Source organism: Dendrobates tinctorius, unplaced genomic scaffold, assembly GCF_039654945.1.
Source record: "Dendrobates tinctorius isolate UK_male_01 unplaced genomic scaffold, ASM3965494v1 ptg000081l, whole genome shotgun sequence".
In the NCBI taxonomy this organism is placed as follows: domain Eukaryota; kingdom Metazoa; phylum Chordata; class Amphibia; order Anura; family Dendrobatidae; genus Dendrobates; species Dendrobates tinctorius.
Window position 1 is genome coordinate 8,697,339 of NW_027361749.1, and position 16,287 is coordinate 8,713,625.

General features: G+C 42.1%; 1 protein-coding gene across 1 annotated transcript in view; it reads right to left on the bottom strand.

The window, feature by feature from the left end:
- LOC141096873 (ras-related protein Rab-10-like) overlaps positions 1–16,287 on the bottom strand; it is a 117,343-nt gene that overhangs the window by 46,367 nt on the left and 54,689 nt on the right. Inside the window, exon 2 of the mRNA XM_073583732.1 lies at positions 10,528–10,588. Coding sequence (XP_073439833.1) covers positions 10,528–10,588 — 61 coding nt within the window. The remainder of the gene's footprint in view (positions 1–10,527; positions 10,589–16,287) is intronic.

Sequence of the window (16,287 nt, forward strand, 5' to 3'; positions counted from 1 at the left end):
GGAGTCAATGGCAGTAGAAATGAACTATATGTTAGGAAATGATCATCAAACATAAATTTGGCACAAACAGGGTGCCAATATGGCACGAATATGGCAAATTCAGATTCAGCAACCGAATCCGTACATATTCTCTCAACTCTTAATTATCATTTCAGAAATTTTCCCACAGCACTCGCGCGGACGTAAAGTTAGGCGAAATGTGTTAAATGGCTGTGAACTCACAGGACCTTTCTGACGGCACCGCAATCAGGAGATCTTCCTCACACTCACAGTGACGTCAGTCAAGTCATAGGAGTTTACCACGAGATACTGAGCAGCAGTAGCAGATGCTGCTCAGTGTCTCTGCTGGATCTCAGGCTGTATGGTCGCATCATGCAACCATGCAGCCTGCCATGTAGATATAGCAGAGATAGACCTGTCGTGGGACAAATGGATTATTTATCTTCTCAGCAGACAGGTGAGGAATATTGTTGTTTGTTATTTTAATTCTCTTGCAGGGTACAATGGCTTCACTGGAATGGGTGATGCTGTAAGTATGGTTTAATTAGGATTGATTAAAGGAGTCTGTCATTCTTTCAATTAAAGGACTTTATTCTGGATGTGTGAGTTTTTATAACTATGGGGTTAGTAATGAGGGCGTCTTATAGAGGCCTCTCCATTACTAACCTCTGGGCTTGATGTCACCTGACAATACAAAGGTGACATCAACCCCACCAACTATTACCTCACTTGCCACCACATCAGGGCAATTGGGAAGAACGAGGCTAAGTGCCAGAATTGGCACATCTTATAGATGTGCATCTTCTTGGGCAGCTGAGAGCTGATGTTTTTAGCCTGGGGAGGGAACCAATATCCATGGCCCCTTCCTAGGCTATTAATATCTGCCTGCAGCTGTCTGCCTAGCCTTTGCTGGTTTTTAATTATAGGGGGACCCTACATAATTTTTGGGGGTTCCCCCATTTTAACAGCCAGTAAAGGGGAAGGATACAGCTGTGAGCTGATATTAATAGCCTGGGAATCTCGATGGGTATTACCCCTTTCCCAAGCTACAAACATCTGCCTCAGCTGTCGGCTTTCCCTCTGCTGGTTAAGAAACTTAAGCAGGAGCCCACGCCATTTTTTTCAGAAAAATAATCTTTTAATAATTAAATACACAGCCACATGCGGGAAATAAGCGGAACAATGCATTCCTATGGGTGCGGGATCGCCGCGATTCCGCAAATTAATGAGCATGCTGCGTTTTTTACCGCGAAGTGATTCCGCCACGGTAAAAAACGCAGCATTAGCACAGCATTGCGGAATCCCATAGGAATGCATGGGATGCTTATTTTTCGCGGCAAAATCGCGCGGTTAAAACCGCCGTGGAAACGCGAAAAAAACGCCATGTGTGAACTCAGCCTTACATTACACTCGTCCGACTTTGCAGTAACAAAATCGGACAGATTGTAAAATCGCTAGTATGACTCCAGCCTAATGGAAAAATTGGTAGTCCGTAAAAACAGTGTATTTTACCCGTGAATATATTTATATATATATATATATATATATATATATATATATACCGTACATACATACATACATAGATACAGTTAGGTCCATATATATTTGGACAGCGGCAACATTTTTCTAATTTTGGTTCTAGACATTACCACAATGAATTTTAAACAAAACAAGTCAGATGCGGTTGAAGTTCAGACTTTCAGCTTTCATTTGAGGGTATCCATATTAAAATTGGATGAAGGGTTTAGGAGTTTCAGCTCCTTAACATGTGCCACCCTGTTTGTAATTGGACAATTGACTCCAAGGCTATTTCATGGACAGGTGTGGGCAATCCCTTCGTCATGTCATTCTCAATTAAGCAGATAAAAGGCCTGGAGTTGATTTGAGGTGTGGTGCTTGCATTTGGAAGGTTTTGCTGTGAAGGAAACATGGTCAAAGGAGCTCTCCATGCAGGTGAAACAAGCCATCCTTAAGCTGCAAAACCAGAAAAAAACCCATCCAAGAAATAGCTACAACATTAGGAGTGATACCCAGAAAAGAAAAAATGGAATAAGGAGCAATAGAATAAAAATATAATTTTATTATTTTCTTCCAAAATGAATAGTAAAATAAAAATAATGAATCGATCAAATACTACAATATATAAGGGAGTCAGCGACACTTAGTATCCACATATAGGTAAGAGAGGGTATCTAGTTGGCAAATATATAAACAATTGCACAAGAATTGGCTTCATATAGTATGTACACATATATACTGAAATATATGATAATGCAAAGTTGCAAATTTTAGCAGATATATATGTATTCAAGAAAAAAAAAAAAGGTTTTTTTTTTCTCCAATAAGGGCAATAGTGCATAGAGACAATTTGTCCTAATAAATCTATAGGTCTACAACTAATAATAAAGCGATCCTAAAAACAGATCTGCCATATAGACATCTGAAAACAGAGGACTTTATCATATGCCAATAATATAATATAGGGCTACCAGTTGTAATAGAGCCAGAATCAAACAAGTGCAAAAATATATATGTCCAGAAAAGATAAGCCAAGACCCAGACTTACTAATTAGTGGAGAAAGGGACCCCAATGCACGTTTCGCTATTTAGCTTCCTCGGGGGGCCACGGAAGACAACAGTGGTGGATGATCGCAGAATAATCTCCATGGTGTAGAGAAAGCCCTTCACAACAGCCAACCAAGTGAACAACACTCTCCAGGAGGTAGGCGTATCAATATCCAAACCTACCATAAAGAGAAGACTGCATGAAAGTAAATACAGAGGGTTCACTGCACGGTGCAAGCCACTCATAAGCATCAAGAATAAAAAGGCTAGACTGGACTTTGCTAAAAAAAATATCTAAAAAAGCCAGCACAGTTCTGGAAGAATATTCTTTGGACAGATGAAACCAAAATCAACCTCTACCAGAATCATGGAAAGAGAAAAGTATGGTGAAGGTGTGGTACAGCTCATGATCCAAAGCATACCACATCATCTGTAAAACACGGCGGAGGCAGTGTGATGGCTTGGGCATGCATGGATGCCAGTGGCACTGGGTCACTAGTGTTTATTGATGATGTGACACAGGACAGAAGCAGCCGAATGAATTCTGAGGTATTCAGAGCCATACTGTGTGCTCAGATCCAGCCAAATGCAGCCAAACTGACTGGTCGTCGTTTCATACTACAGATGGACAATGACCCAAAACATAAAGCCAAAGCAACCCAGGAGTTTATTAACGCAAAGAAGTGGAATATTCTTGAATGGCCAAGTCAGTCACCTGATCTCAACCCAATTGAGCATGCATTTCACTTGTTAAAGACTAAACTTCAGACAGAAAGGCCCACAAACAAACAGCAACTGAAAACCACTGCAGTGAAGGCCTGGCAGAGCATCAAAAAGGAGGAAACACAGCGTCTGGTAATGTGCATGAGTTCAAGACTTCAGGCAGTCATTGCCAACAAAGGGTTTTCAACCAAGTACTAGAAATTAACATTTTATTTACAATTATTTATTCTGTCCAATTACTTTTGGTCCCTTTAAAAACAGGGTGGCACATGTTAAGGAGCTGAAACTCCTAAACCCTTCATCCAATTTTAATGTGGATACCCTCAAATGAAAGCTGAAAGTCTGAAATTCAACTGCATCTGAATTGTTTTGTTTAAAATTCATTGTGGTAATGTCTAGAACCAAAATTAGAAAAATGTTGTCTCTGTCCAAATATATATGGACCTAACTGTATGTATGTATGTGTGTGTATATATATATATATACATATATTTTTTTTTCATAATGGGAGATGCAGTACATACTGAAGATTTTTCTTTCAAATTTCATCAGTGCACCCAATAGGAAGGGAGAAATCTGCGACAGGTGGCAGCATCTCTGCAACAAATACCGCAAAACTTTGACGTTGATTTTCTGCAGTTGAAAATCAACAGCAAAATATGATCACCTAGACCAGCCCCATAAAAACGTATCCTAAATGTTCATCAATTAAAAAAAAATAGTTTTAGAAAATTGTCTCTTATCTGGAGAACACCAAACAAAGAACAGCAATAACTCAAACAGAACACTTGAAAATCCTCCAAAAATTCAAAAACAGCAAAAAGGCAGAGATGCGTACCTGCCCAGGCCTCAAAACAAATGCACTATCAGGATGCAGTGGACCTATATAGTTAAGATGGCGGCAACACAGGTGCAAGAATACTGATGAGACAACCGCTCACATCCTACCAATGCATGGAGGGGGCGGCTGCTTGGTATATTAATGCACAATGAAGACTTGTATGCGGCGCTGTTCACACTATGGAAATGCACAGCATCCAGGTTAACAGTCTATTAGTTACGCCCTTCTATTAGATCAGGCAGGCTGCCCAGCGCTATCCAAATGCATCCATTGTGAACAGACACCACAGATTACAGTACTGAACAGGCCCAACTGCACCCTGAAAAATAAAGTGCAAAAAACACATATAAAAAAATAGTGCATTTGTTTGGAGGCTTGGGCAGGTAAGCATCTCTGCCTTTTTGCTGAGCACCAAACAAAGCCAAATAATAACCATCAAAAAGCTCTGGTGGAAATGGAATAAATGCTGTTTTCTAAATAGTCTCCCAGAAATTTTAGCTAAAGAACTACAGGATGTCTATGCAGTAATAATAATGATAAAGGAGATCTATGTCTACAGTAATAATTATTATTATAATAATAATACAGGAGGTCTATGTCTCCAGTTATCTATATAATTGCCTTGTAATGTTTTCATTTCCTGTTCTGTTCAGATGTCACCGTATCCCAGAATTCCAAGAGGACGAAGTTCAGCGATCGCCATATTGGGACACCCGAGTGATGGGTGTCTCAATATGGAAAACTGCTTACACACTCAGACTCACACACTCTCTCACTCACATTCACACACTCACACTCACGCAGCCTCTTGCGCGGTACCACCAGCGGAACACCGTCGCACTGCGCCTGCGCAAATTCCACGCAGGCGCATTGAATCATTCAGCTGATCCCAGTGGCAGATGCGCAACGTGTCTACAGCCAGAGGAAGCCGTCACATTAGAGGGGTTTTACCACGAATGAAAGTTCATTTTAAAAATTGTCTGTGTCTGACTGTGTACGGAGCATACCACATCTCCTGGGCAGGGGAGGAAGCAAAAGACAATACTGACATTACAGCAGGGGATCACAGAGGATTCATTTTGTGTGGTAAAGTATTTCACTGACGTTTTTTAAACAATATTTTACCTCACAAAATGTATCCTCTGCGATCTCTTAATGTAATGTCAGTATTGTCTTTTGCTTTCTCCCCTGCCCAGGAGCTGTATGTTCTGTACATGGTCAGACACAGGGGTGAGACAGACAGAGCACAGGGGGAGACAGCTCAAACGGGACAGCACATGAGGGGACAACACAGCACAGGAAGGAGAGAGACAGCAGATAAGGGGGATAGCACATGGGGTAGACAGGTCAAAGAACAGAGCACAGACGGGAGAAGTCAGCACATGGTGAAAGAGAGAGTGGATAGGTGGGTGAGCATATGGAGGGGGGAGATTATCAACGCTGCAAAGCCTGCCCCCATCGTGACATTACCGCTCTCCCGATGCGATAGCATCGGGCCTCCATCTAGTAATAATAATGATATAGGATGTCTGTCTGTGTCTGCAGTAATAATAATAATAATAATAATAATAATAATAATAATAAAGGAGGTCTATGTCTGCACTAATAATAATAATACAGGAGGTCTATGTCTGCACTAATAATAATAATAATAATAATAATAATAATAATAATAATAATAATAATACAGGAGGTCTATGTCTGCACTAATAATAATAATAATAATACAGGACGTCTATGCCTGCACTAATAATAATAATAATAATAATAATAATAATAATAATAATAATAAAACAGGAGGTCTATGTCTGCACTAATAATAATAATAATAATAATAATAATAATAATAATAATACAGGAGGTCTATGTCTGCAGTAATATACTGAACTACTTTATCTATAAAAATACATTCTAATTAGCAAAGTATGTCCTCGTCAGCGTCCCACAAGGAGAGATCAGATTCTATGCTGCTATACAGTAGTAGATAATTCTACAATGTTGTCACTTCATTAATATCCAGATATCAGATGATGGCTAATAGAAACCGATCAAATTAGGATGATCCTTCAGAAACAAGAGACCATTTGTATGAAATCTCACCAGTCCTTGTTCCTACCAACGTGATATCTTGAGAGCGCAACGGTAACACAGGAACAGGCTGCTGCCACCTTACTCATCTCACCGTTAGAGGCTATGGAATTTTTAGTTTGTTCAATGACTTGACACTAATATACCAATGATTTCCTAAATTACTTTTCTTGTTATCTGTAATATTCCTGTGACCTCCAATGCAACTGCAGACAAGCTCTGGGGCACAAGGTGAATGTAAAGATTTGGAGCAGTGGGAGATAAACAGAGACGTGGCACTTGTATTATTTCACCACAATACTGTTACTATTTTATATGTGGGTGAAAAATTTGGAAACTAAGTTGATCTATCATCAGGTAATACAAACTAAATGAATTATTAAATAAGATAAGACTGATGGACTTACTTTGAAATCCGTGAATAATTTTCAAAATGGCTGCAAAATTTTATAAGTCCACTTATAGACAGAGAGCTCATGAGACCAAGTATAATTTGTCTCTGCTCACACAGCCTGACTGACAGCTGCAACTTGTACTGAGCCATGTGAGATCTCAGCAGCAGCAGGGAAGAGGGACATTGAGGAGCTGTCAATCAGGCCAAAGGGGTGGAGACTGAAGTTAACTTCAATTAAAGGGAAACTGTCAACACTTTTTTGAGATATCATATAATGATATAATTCAATTGTGTGTTACCTAAGTATTGTAGTCATATTTTTTTCCCCCCTGTCCCCGCACCTTTGATGCATAAATACCTTTGTTATCACTCTTCAGATTTATGGAAATCGCCGTGGTCCGGTCCGATGGGCGTGGCTTATTCCCCCCTTGTCATGCTCTGCGTATTTCATTATAGTAAGTCTTGAGTTCACGTACGTAGTATGTCAGCAGCTGCGCATTGAAAAGACCATTTGCACTTGCGCAGTATGCTTTGCCCAACTGTGGGCAAAGCAAATAATCGCGACTGCGCATGTGTCGGTATTTTTCCCGGCGTCTATGACCCGGAGGTCTTCATATGCATATGGAGACTTCCGGGTCATAGACGCAGGGAAAAATACCAGCGCATGCGCAGTAGCGATTATATGCTTTGCTCACATTTGGACAAAGCATACTGCGCAAGCACGAGCGGCCCTATGAATGCGCAGGCACGAATAAACAAGGCCATCTGATAAATTCACAGAAGAAATTACGTCAAGCAAGCCAAGGTGGGGTGAGAAAAAGCCACGCCCATCAGACCGGACGGCAGCGATTTCCATAAATCTGAAGAGTGAAAACAAAGGTATTTATGCATCAAAGGTGCGGGGACAGGGGGGGAAAAAATACGACTACAATACTTAGGTAACACACAATTGAATGATATCATTATATGATATCTCAAAAAAGGGGTGACAGATTCCCTTTAATAGGGGTGGTTTGGAATTCAGAAAATAGGAATGATTTTTTTTTTACAACCAGCACAACACTTGTCCATAGGTTGTGTCTAATCATGAATGAGCGTTCTTAAAAACATACGTTTCACCATTATTTTGCAGTGTAAAAAGGAAGCCGATCACCTGATGAACAAGCAAAACACTCATTCATCAGGTGATCTTTTGCTCAGCACAAATTGTGATCATTCTCGGCATTTAAACGACCGCCAGTAGGTAAAGTTTACAGATCAACAGTAGTATGAGTCCCCCGGTCAGTCCATGTAAACGAATCTGAAGAAGCAACTGTTACAGCGTCACTTTCTATCACAATCAGGCTCTTGGTAAAGGGAACCTATACTCAAAATTTTTGCTGTGTAATCTGAGATCAGCATGATACAGGTGCCGAGACCCTGATTAGAGGGATGTGCCATTTACTGGGCTGCTTTGTGCAGTTTTGATAGAATCCCTCTTTTCTCTGCTTTAGATGTAGCAGTGATGTGAATGCTGAGCTCCGTATAACCCGAACCACACCCGTGTACACTGTGCGTTATCAGCAAGCTGCTAATCAGTGGTGGGACGAGGTTATACAGATTAGCCTGACTTTCCAGCACGTGAGACCTAAGGCCCCGTCTCACATAGCGAGATCGCTAAAACGTCACCGATTTTGTGACGCAACAGCGACCTCGCCAGTGATCTCGCTACATGTGACACATAGCGGTGACCGCCCCCCCCTGCGATCTCGCTGATCGTGCTCGAATGTCCTGGGCCATTTTTTGATTGTTGGGTGTCCCGCTGGCCAGCATGCATCGCTGTGTTTGACACCATAACCACGAGCAACGTCGTTGGCGACTCAGAACTCACGCTATCGAGGTCTGAGTCGTCAGAATAGCTGCTGTGTGACAAGGTCCCAACGACCGCCGAGGTCGTTATACGGATCGCCGTATCGTTCCTGCGCAGTTGAGTAGATCTGCCTGTTTGACAGTTTACTAGCGATCATCTAGCAATGCACCAGCGATCCTTACCAGGTCGTATCGTTGTCAGGATCGCTGGTGCTTCGCTATGTGTAACGGGACCCCTAGTCAGGCAGTGATAATCTCTTGCTAAATAGTATTGATACTATGACTCAAAGCCAAATAAATAACACATCCCTAGAATCAAGATCTCTTGCCCTATATTATGCTGCTCTTGGACTAAGAATTAAAAACCTGCTAGCAGATTCCCTTTAAGAGATTGCATACAATTAAGTCCAATTGGGGCTAGTAAATTGCAATTTGAATAATTTAACTGTCAAAAGTAAAAAGTTGAGAAGAAAATGTGTTTAGAATGAACATTCAATTTAGACTGTCTTAGGCCTGTTTCACATTTCCGTTTGTTGCCATCAGTCAAAATCCGCCGTTTTGCAAAAAAAAACGGATCATTTATCGGCGGATTTTGACTGACGGTCGTCCGTTGCATCCGTTTTTTGACGGATCCGTGAAAAATTTTGCGGTTCCCGAGCGGACCAGACTGACCCGGAAACGTTGTTTTGGATTGACGGTCCGCTATTTTTAAGTGCGCATGTCTGGGAGATTTGCTCTGGGAAACATTTTAACCCTGAAATACCGTCCTGGAGGCGGCGAAAGATTCTCTCTCGCTCTCTCCTTTTTCCTGGCTCGTGTTCCTTTAAATTTCTACCACTAGCTGATAATGCGGATCCATCAAAAAAACGGATCCGGTGGCCTCCGTTTGTGCCACAACGGAAATGGATCCGCTTTTTCACATTCTGGCGGATTTACACTGACGTCAAAAAACGGAAATGTGAAAAAGGCCTTATAAAATATGACAGCAGCTGTACCTGTGAGCCGCTAGGTGTGACTGAGCAGCCATGTGTGACTCTGAGCCGGCCAGTGTGAGTCTGAGCTGCTCTGAGTACACTAAGCCACAGGACACCTTCAATAATTCCATTACTATTTAGAGCAGCTGGTGCACTGTTTGGCTAGTTTCACACTAGCGTTTATGAGCGCAGCGACGGCCTGCGCACGGCCGCCGCTAAGCCCCGCCCCTGCCACGCCCCCGCCGGTAGCTCCGCCCACCGGCGCATGACGCTGCACACGTCCTGCGTCCCCTATCTTTATCACAGGGGGCGCAGGCCGTGCGCAGTATGCGTTTGGCGGCGCATGCGTCCTTTTGACGGTGCGCCGACCTGCGCCAAACGCAACCTGCTGCAGTTTGGTTGCGTCGGCGCACCGTCAAAAAGGAGCATGCGCCGCCAAACGCATACTGCGCACGGCCTGCGCCCCCTGTGATAAAGATAGGGGACGCGGGGCACATGCAGCGTCATGCGCCGGTGGGCGGAGCTACCGGCGGAGGCGCGACAGGGGGCGGGGCTTAGCGGCGGCCGTGCGCAGGCCGTCGCTGCGCTCATAAACGCTAGTGTGAAACTAGCCTTAAATGGGCATACTCATAATTTAATGTTATGGCCCATGGCTGGCATACATGACATTAAATGTCACAATTTGTGGGCTTAGCACCGCTCCACAGGAAGAATGTACCAATGAGAACCGCCATATCAGCCAACAATCCGGGCTGTTTAGCTCACAGACATATCAGGTCATTCATGGTATGCAAATAGAAAAACAGATGAAATCCAGCTCACGCCGTTGTCATGCAGTTCGTGGACGTTATCCTAGGGCGGTGCACAGATGGAAGCGGTGTCAACAGCAAGGAGAGATGCAAATGTTGGGTGTATCCAGCATCACATCCATCAAGTCTTATTCATAGGTACTTCTTATAACACAATTAGGTTACATTGAAAAAACAAAAATAATGGACACATGGTAGTCATTTACCAACCAATTAAAAATAGCATAAATGAAAAGCAATTGCTGGTTCCAGTGCTGTATGTGCAAATATGCTGCACATTCTTACCAGATCTGAAGCTTTAATGGACTCTCGTCAATAAAAACCGTCTTTGTCTTAAAATCAATGCCTGAAAATATGAGAAACCATGGTAAGAATTCTTTGCAGTTACTGTATGTAGCAGGATGAAGAAAAGGCAACAAACAGCTTATTATCACTTCCAAAACCTATATAAAGTGCTCTCAGTGAGAGAAACAAAATAGGAATCTTGTGGGTATGATACCTTTTAATGGCTAACAAATAATAGTGAATGTTGTTACAAAGCAAGCCAAAACCTATACACTTTTACTGATCATTAAAAAAAAAAAAAAAAAAAGTCCTGGAGAACCTTTCTAAAAAGAAGCTGCTGAGCCTCAATTTTATCAAAAGTTCCGAAAGCTAGAAAATAACAGATCGAGTAATACACACCTTACCTTATTTCTCCTAAGGAGCCGCTTCTCGATCCCTCACTAGTCAAGGTATGCGGCCCTAGCCTCCAGTAATAACACATTGATTTTTCATCGCTGCAGGCAATCACTGATGTCACTGTTGCAGCCAGTGATACACACTCCTCAACAATGAAGAAAAAGTCATGGAATTAAGGAAATCACAGGATGGATAGACACGTTACTGATGTGCAAAGGATAGTAAAAAAGGAAACACATTTTTCAAAACATCTTGAGTTATTATCACCACCCATTGGCGCACCCATGATGTGATTGCAGGTCGCCGATGGTTGGTCAGGACAGCCGGGGGTAAAGTTCATGACCCCCATTGCCTGTCAATGCCGTTGCAAAGCGGTAAATAGCACAAGTGATCAGACGATCACATTTTCAAGTCCCTTACAGGGGCTAACAGTAAAAAGTATCCATTGTTGCAACCAAGGCAGCACACCAGCCATTGTCCCAACGTGCGTTTCGCATGTGTTGCTTTCTCAGGGTGCGTGAGAATTGTGTCTCTTCACAATTTAACCGCTCTTGGAATCTTCTTTTTTTTTTTCCCGTTTTCCAGTATACTATCTGGTAAAATTTATGGTGTCAATATGGACAGAAAAATAAAAGTTATGTTTCTGGGAAGAAAGAAAACGGAAATGTGAAATCAGAAATTGGCTGCGGTGTGAAGGGGTTAAACCAGATAGTCATGCTGTACAAAATAATTAAAAAATAACATTTTCCATATGTCTACTTTACACCTGCACCATTTTTCATACGTCATTTTATTTTGTTAGAAGAAGGGTTAAAAGTTTAGCAGCAATTTCTCATTTTTTGAACAAATTGACAATACCTGCTTCTTTAGGGACATATTCAGATTTCAATGGACTTTGAGGGATCTATATATTGGAATCTCCCCAAAAGTGATAGCGTTTTAAAAACCGAACCTCTCAATTACTTTTAACTGTTCAGGTGCTTCACAGGAATTAATGCAATGTGGAATGAAAAAAAATAATTATTAATTAATTAATACATTTTACCTTTCGCTCCAATTTTTCACTTTTGCAAGAGGTAAAACCAAAAAGTGGACCCCATAGTTTGTTACCCACTTTCTTACAAGTGCAGCGATACCCCTCATGTAGTCAAAAAGTTCTGTTTAACAAAAGGCAGAGCACAGAGCAGAAGGAGCAATATTTGGTTTTTGGAACACAAATTGGCTGAAATAGATTACAGACGACATGTCGTGTTTATAGAGCCTGTAAGGTGCCTAAACCGCAGAAAACCCCCACAACTGACCACATGGAGACTACACCCCTCAAGGATTCTATCCAGGGGTATAATGAGCTATGTGAACCCAAAAGTATAACACAGAACTTGAAAACATTAGTCATATTGAATATGTCGTCACACCATCATCATTTTTTGGTAGCTTTAGAAAAACTCTAACAACAAAGAATGAAGGATGAAAGAAATAAAAGTTAAAAAACAAAAAAAATAATCTGACTAGAAGATGAAGTACTTGAGTTTTTGACACTGCACCATTTCTGTACCTATTATTTAACCCTTTAACGACCGCCGATACGCCTTTTAACGGTAGTTAAGGGTACTTAAACCACAGCGCCGTTAATTAACGGCGCTGTGGAAAAAGTGTATAGCGCCCCGCAGAGTCGGATTTTCTCCTAAGTCTCAGCTGCCGGAGGTAGCCGAGACACCAGAGAACATGATTCGGGTCGGTTTTTACCGACCCCGCTTTTGCGATCGCCGTAATTAACCATATAACGGCGACCGCAAAAAAAAAAGCTGCAATTTTACTTTCACTTTATCTCTCCTCTGATGTGATCGCACATCAGAGGAGAGAGAAATGGGGTCCCCGATCCCCCCCGGTGGTCCTCAGGTCCTCCTGCCTCCTCCAGTGGGCGCCGCCGTCTTGGTCCGGGAAGAAAATAGCAGGTGCATGCGCAGTGCGCCCGTCGAATCTGCCGGCCAGCAGATTCCATTCATTCATTCATTCAATGTACATTTTGATCACTGTGATAAACCCTATCACAGTGATCAAAATAAAAAAAATAGTAAATAACCCCCCCCCCCCCTTTATCACACCCTTAGTTAGGGAAATAGAATTAGGGTTAGGGTTGGAATTAGGATTAGAATTACGGTTAGCTTTAGGGTTGGGATTAGGGTTAATGGTGTGTTGGAGTTAGGGTTGGAGCTAGAATTGAGGGGTTTCCACTATTTAGACACATCAGGGGGTCTCCAAATGCGACATGGCGCCACCATTGATTCCAGCCAATTTTGCGTTCAAAAAGTCAATTGGTGCTTCCTTCCGAGCCCAGACGTGTGCCCAAACAGTGGTTTACCCCAACATATGGGGCATCAGCGTACTCAGAACAAATTGCGCACCAACTTTGGGGGTCTAATTACTCCTGTTACCCTTGGGAGAATAAAAAAAATTGGAGGCTAAAAAAAATCACTTTTGTGGAAAACAAAGATTTTTTATTTTCAAGGCTCTGCGTTATAAACTTCTGTGAAGCACCTGGGGGTTCAAAGTACTCACCACATCTAGATAAGGTCCTTGGGGGGGGCCTAAATTCCAAAATGGTGTCACCTGTGGGGGGGGGTTTCACTGTTTAGGCACATCAGGGGCTCTCCAAACGCAACATGGCATCCGATCTCAATTCCAGCTAATTCTGCATTGAAAAAGTCAAAGGGTGCTCCTTCCCTTCTGAGCTTTGCTGTGCACCCAAACAGTGGTTAAGCCCCACATATGGGGTATGGGCGTACTCAGAACAAGTTGCACAACCACTTTGGGGGTCTAATTTCTCCTGTTACCCTTGGGAAAATAAAAATTTTGGGGCGAAACGATCACCTTTGTGGAAAAAAAAATGATATTTTATTTTCACGGCTCTACGTTACAAACTTCTGTGAAGCACTTGAAGGTTCAAAGTGCTCACCACACATGTAGATAAGTTCCTTAAGGGGTTTAGTTTCCAAAATGGGGTCACTTGTTGGGGTTTTCCACTGTTTAGGCCCATCAGGGGCTCTCCAAACGCAACATGGCATCCGATCTCAATTCCAGCCTATTCTGCGGTGAAAAAGTCAAACGGCGCTCCTTCCCTTGAGAGCTCTGCCGTGCGCCCAAAAAGTGGTTTACCCCCACATATGGGGTATCGGCGTATTCAGGAAAAATTGCACAACAAATTTTGTGGTTCATTTTCTCTTTTAACACTTGGGAAAATAAAAAAAATTGGTTCTGAAGTAAATTTTTTGCAAAAAAAGTTAAATGTTAATTTTTTCCTTCCACATTGCTTCAGTTCCTGTGAAGAACGTAAAGGGTTAATAAACTTCTTGAAAGTCGTTTTGAGCACCTTGAGGGGGTCCAGTGTTTAGAATGGTGTCACTGTTAGGATCTATTTCGTTTTGACCATCCGCCATCTTGTTGTGGTTTCAGGCTGCTGGTCTTTTTCCTCTGGTGCTGGGTTTGTCTTAGGTCAGGTGTTGTATCACCCTTTTTTACCTAGCACCTACCTCCCAGTCCTTGCTGGACAACAATGTTAATCCGCTAGTGTTCTGGCTTGGAGCCTTGTTTGCTTTCTGTGTGTGATTTTGTGCAGTTCTGGGATCTCTAGTTTTGCCAGTTTCGTTTTTGGTTTTGTTTCTGCAGTTTCCTCTATTTTCCTATTAGGAGGTTACCTGTTTTTGTTACCAGTCCCTAGAAAGTTCAGGGACACCCTTCCCCCTACCTATAGGACTTCGTTTGAGTTTAGTCTAGGAAACGTCAGTGGGTCTATTCACAAGGAATGGGTCGCCCACTCCATCGTAGGGTTTCAGCCTTTCCCTAGTGCTTTGCCCCCCTTCTACCCTAGTCCTGAGTTGCAGATCTGTAGCAGTTTGTTTAGCCCCCCCCCCCCAAAAAAAAAAAAAAGTAGCCAGCATGCAACAGCACGCGAGTAATTGCCCTGCAGCATGCTCTGAAGAACCTACGGTAGGATTACCTGAGCTTTTTCTGGTCAACAGCAGGAATTTATTACGTTTAAAAATGCATGTTTGCTATATTTTCGGCTTAGACCTAGGTCCTCAGGGGATGAATTACAGCGGGTGGGGATTATCATGTCTTTATTGTGAAATCAACCCCAAATTTGGGCATTTTCAGTACCTCCTGATGATCCTTGTTTGATGTCAGTTGAAGCATTTTATACGGCTATGGGGTGGTTATATGATGATCCTGATTGGGTCACAGCAGCTGAGGCAGAGCTCAGACGGCTTAAACAGGGTTCTAGTGATGCTGAGAGGTATTGCACCCTGTTCAGACGATTGTCTGCAGAGGTCAGGTCAATAGCATAGGTAAAGAGGAAAAGGAAAATAGTCAGCTCACCACGAATGGGAGTGTTGCTCCTACTGACCCTTTTTTTTTCCTTATGTGACCCTCGCATTGCTTAATAAAATGGTCAGCCTTACCACAATACAAGCATAGCCCCTCAGAGTACCTCCTCCCTCTCCTGGGAACGAGAGGACATTGCCCCAAGTTGCATCGGTTCCCTGCTCTCGACGGGGCTTTCCTTAGAGACTGGGTCCAGCATTGTAGGAGCCTTCTCTTCATTCTGCCTGTCTCTCAACCTTCTATCCACATGGATAGCTAACTGCATAGCAGTTTCCAAAGTAGCAGGTGCAATAAGTAAATCTTTAATCCTTTCACTCAAACCTGCTAAAAACTGACTCTTGAGCGCTGGGTCATTTCATCTGACCTCTGCAATGAAAAACTGAAGAGGAAAACAGTCTCCAGCGTGTACTCCAATAAAATCAATTATTTTATTCAAGACATATTAAAATGTATGTATCAAAAATACAAATGAACAAAGGAAAGGAAGGATGGGGTCCCCATAACCAACGCGTTTCAACCTCTTGCGGTCTTAGTCATGGTATGAAATAAGATCCCTTGTCCAAACCTTAAATGATTAACTGCACATGACAAAATAGGTGCAGTAATTAAAAATCTTAAGAACACACAATCAAATCCACTTGGACAAGAGAATGACCAAAATACAAATTTACATATCATAGAGAACCTATAGCTTATAATGAAATGCATTCATTAGAATCATATTATGACAACATAAAAAAGCGCACTTAAGGAAAAATAAAAAGGGGCTTTTTCAAGTGTGGGTTAATGCACAACTTCTGCTGGAAAAAAAAAAAGGGGGGAAATTTTTTTTGTATTCATCATTCAATTATATTGCAAATTAAGGTCCTGTCGTTTATTTAAACCAAACGGCACTCTTGTATTTAATTTGAAAATCCAAAAGGATTCACGGTTGAGGACTCTGCGTCTATAATCACCTCCTCTCGTGGGCTTATTAACCTT